Raw genomic sequence first — 3,561 nt, forward strand, 5'->3', positions numbered from 1 at the left:
AGAGAGGCGGGGCATAGAGGACTTACAATAATGTACAGTATTTGAAAAATAATGTGTTTTTTGAACATTAAAGCATGTCAACATATTCTGTTACACCAAATACACAAAATATTGATCTTTAAAAAAGCATCATATGACCCCTTTAATAATAGCCGTTTGATGGCTTCCATGGCTGTAATACACGTGTTTTCCACCAACTGGCAACCCGGGGTGTCGAAATCCTATTGGTTAAATTGGCAGTGGGCGGAGTCACAGACCAAAACAAAACCCAACATTCCGACACGGAACACACATTTCAAAGCAGAATAAACGGCTGTAGCATTGTTTTTCAGAGAAAGTTAGCATGTTTCCTAAACATCTGCAGACTACGGTATTTTATGCTTCAGTGCAGCCAAAATATTACATACATACTAAAGTACATAAAGATCACGATCTTTACTGGGAACACAAAAGAGATACAGAATACCAGCAATGAATATTGTTGCGTACTCTTCTACACCAATTTTGACATAAATTTTCACTGAATTTTGCCTTTGCAGGGCAGCACACCAGAACAACATTAAATAGCGTTATTCTGTAGTACTGTATTGTTTTTGACAGTATCTATCTACCTGTATCTAAAGCAAGATACCTTGCTGTAGAGGAGTGATTTTTGCTTGCCCTTCGGTTTCTCAGAAAGACGGAAGAAGGCATGGTATTCCACACACATCTTCCAGAAGGCCTTGCAGACGTCACGACTGGCCATGGCAAACTCGACGGTGTCCTTACGAGACTCCTGAACAGACACAATGACGCAAAACCATTTTTCAGATTTGTTCCTCATGCCACATAAACAAGGACCATGGATATTTGTCCATGATATTTTCCATTACGAAATGCCATTCTTTGGAGGATGAGCAAAAATAATTACCGCAATTGTTGCATGAAGTTTTATCAAAAAGTGTTTTCTCTTGAAGCTGAGTTTGCGAATATTGGCCCAGCTGAAAGTGTTTATTTGAGTATTTCCCTAAAATAAAAACACAAAAGATAGCCGTGTTAAAGCTGCTAATGCTTAACCTGGCTTTATCATGAATGACACAGTCCCTACCTGAAAAACCAGCACTCCAGAGTAAGTGACGGCTAAATTGATTCTCATGTCCTCTCCATCGCTGGCGGCGTGAGGCCGGATGCCGTACATGTCCAGCTTATGGGCCACTTCAAGCAACTGACCGTCCGCTTCGGCTGGGGATTGACCTCTACAGCACAGAGAAAACACATCCGGGGTGTTTTACTGAGTCTTTGTGTTGTTTTTAAGTCTGCATCTGTGACAAACGATCCATGATCCTTCAGAAATCATTAAAAACATTTCATCTTATTGTCACAGCACTCCAGAGTGAGTGACGGCTAAATTGATTCTCATGTCCTCTCCATCGCTGGCGGCGTGAGGCCGGATGCCGTACATGTCCAGCTTACGGGCCACTTCAAGCAACTGACCGTCCGCTTCGGCTGGGGATTGACCTCTACAGCACAGAGAAAACACATCCGGGGTGTTTTACTGAGTCTTTGTGTTGTTTTTAAGTCTGCATCTGTGACAAACGATCCATGATCCTTCAGAAATCATTAAAAACATTTCATCTTATTGTCAGTGTTGACGTCTGTGTTTGCTGCTTAATGTTTTGGTCACACTTTAGTTTAGGGACCAATTCTCACTGTTAACAGTTGCTTATTAGCATGCATATTACCAACATATTGGCTGTTTATTGATACTTATAAAGCACATATTAATGTCTTATTCTGCATGAGCATATTTTAGATCTCTTAATCCAACACTATACCTAAACTAACAACTAGATTACTAATTATTATTAAGCAGTAATTAGGAGTTTATTGAGGCAAAAGTCTTAGTTAATAGTGAGAACTGCTCCTCAAACTAAAGTGTGACCAACATTTTTGTAGAAACCATTCAAATGTTTGGGGCACGACTTAAAAAAACACACAGAAATTAATGCTTTTATTTGCATTAAATTGATCAAAAGTGACAGTAAAAAATGTATAATATTACAAAAGATTAAATGCTGTCCTTTTGAACTATTCATCAGAAGAATCATTTTATATGCATATTTAGAAATAAACGTAAAATGTTGTTTCTATAAAAATAGTTTTATATTTCTCCATTTTAACAGAAAAAATATATATTTTCAAAACCAAGATATAAAACTTTTTATTTCAAGGCAACATTTCTCATTTTAATTTCGTGTAAAATGTTCTAAAATTATGTACTAAAATAACTAAAACACTGAAATGTGTATATACCAATATATATATATATATATGTAAAAAAAATTCTAAAATTCTAAAAATACAAACTATATTTTGTATATTTAAAATATAAATAAAAACCATAATGGTATCTCAATTATACTAAAAAAAAAAAAAACACTGAACCAAACCATAAACATAACTGACAAATAACTTTCTCATATTTAATACACAGTAACACTCATAATCGTGACAAATTATATTTTACTTTATTTCATAATATTGATTTTAAAAAAAATCTTGGTAACACTTCATTTGTAGCCTTTTTATAAAATGCATCATAAAAGTATTTTAATGCATTAATCATTTCTTATAATGCACGTCACTTAATTATGTCATTAATAACTCTAACCACAGTTATAATGCATTATAATACTTATCTATTCACTGTTACACACAAAATATAATGCATTAAAACACATGATAAACAACCAATTTCCGATGTAACAAGGAATATATTGCATTTTAAATGGTTGTAATTTTTATGAAAATGAATATCGTACACTATGAATACCTTACACTGCATTATACATAAAGGCCTCAAGTAAAATCTCTTTGTATTGTGTGCATACGAGGCATTTGTAAATCAGCGAAGCACTATGACTGACTATTAACTGAACATTACCCGTGTCTCCTATGGAAACGCATGATCTTTTTGTGGAGGCACTCTTGGTTTGGAATGTACCTCTTGTTGTCCAAATGCTGCTTGTCCAGCTCTTCTACATAGTCGCCAATCTCTGCTGCAGAAACACGCAGACATTACTTCAGTCACATTAGTTCAATCAAACACAAGCAGCATGGGAACGTCTGCATACCCTGAAGAAGATCGGAAACCAGCAGAGCAGCGCTGTTATCGTTACACGTCAGACTGCCGTTAGACAGATCCTGCTTGATCTGCAGCGCAAACAGATACCTGTGAGAGACGGAGTCCAGAGATGTTCACTGTGCCGTTATTGTTTGATGTAGTGTGTGATGGGCTGTGCTGCACCTGGTTAGTTCTTTCTGCAGTTGTCCTGGGTCTGGAGGGAAAAACTTGACTATGAAGCGGAAAGTCGGATCGTTCCTTCCTGTTTTAAGAAGAGGAGAATATCGTTTTTGGTTGTTTATCAGCTTTTCCCTTCACAGATGTTAATTTTTACTGGAGTGGTGTGGATTATTGTGATGTTTTTATCAGCTGTTTGGACTCTCATTCTGACGGCACCCATTCACTGCAGAGCATCCATTGCTGAGACACTGATGCTACATTTCTCCAAATCTGATGAA

The 3,561-nt window shown here is 36.5% G+C and overlaps 1 protein-coding gene across 1 annotated transcript in view; it reads right to left on the minus strand.

The window, feature by feature from the left end:
• Positions 1 to 3,561, minus strand: part of frmd7 (FERM domain containing 7) — an 18,207-nt gene that overhangs the window by 6,299 nt on the left and 8,347 nt on the right. Inside the window, exons 6-11 of the mRNA XM_016522207.1 lie at positions 3,287 to 3,365; positions 3,114 to 3,211; positions 2,924 to 3,038; positions 1,088 to 1,235; positions 911 to 1,006; positions 612 to 775 (exon numbers count right to left, since the gene is read on the minus strand). Coding sequence (XP_016377693.1) covers positions 612 to 775; positions 911 to 1,006; positions 1,088 to 1,235; positions 2,924 to 3,038; positions 3,114 to 3,211; positions 3,287 to 3,365 — 700 coding nt within the window. The remainder of the gene's footprint in view (positions 1 to 611; positions 776 to 910; positions 1,007 to 1,087; positions 1,236 to 2,923; positions 3,039 to 3,113; positions 3,212 to 3,286; positions 3,366 to 3,561) is intronic.

This window comes from Sinocyclocheilus rhinocerous, unplaced genomic scaffold, assembly GCF_001515625.1.
Source record: "Sinocyclocheilus rhinocerous isolate Xijiao unplaced genomic scaffold, SAMN03320098_v1.1 scaffold1967, whole genome shotgun sequence".
Taxonomy (NCBI): Eukaryota; Metazoa; Chordata; class Actinopteri; order Cypriniformes; family Cyprinidae; genus Sinocyclocheilus; species Sinocyclocheilus rhinocerous.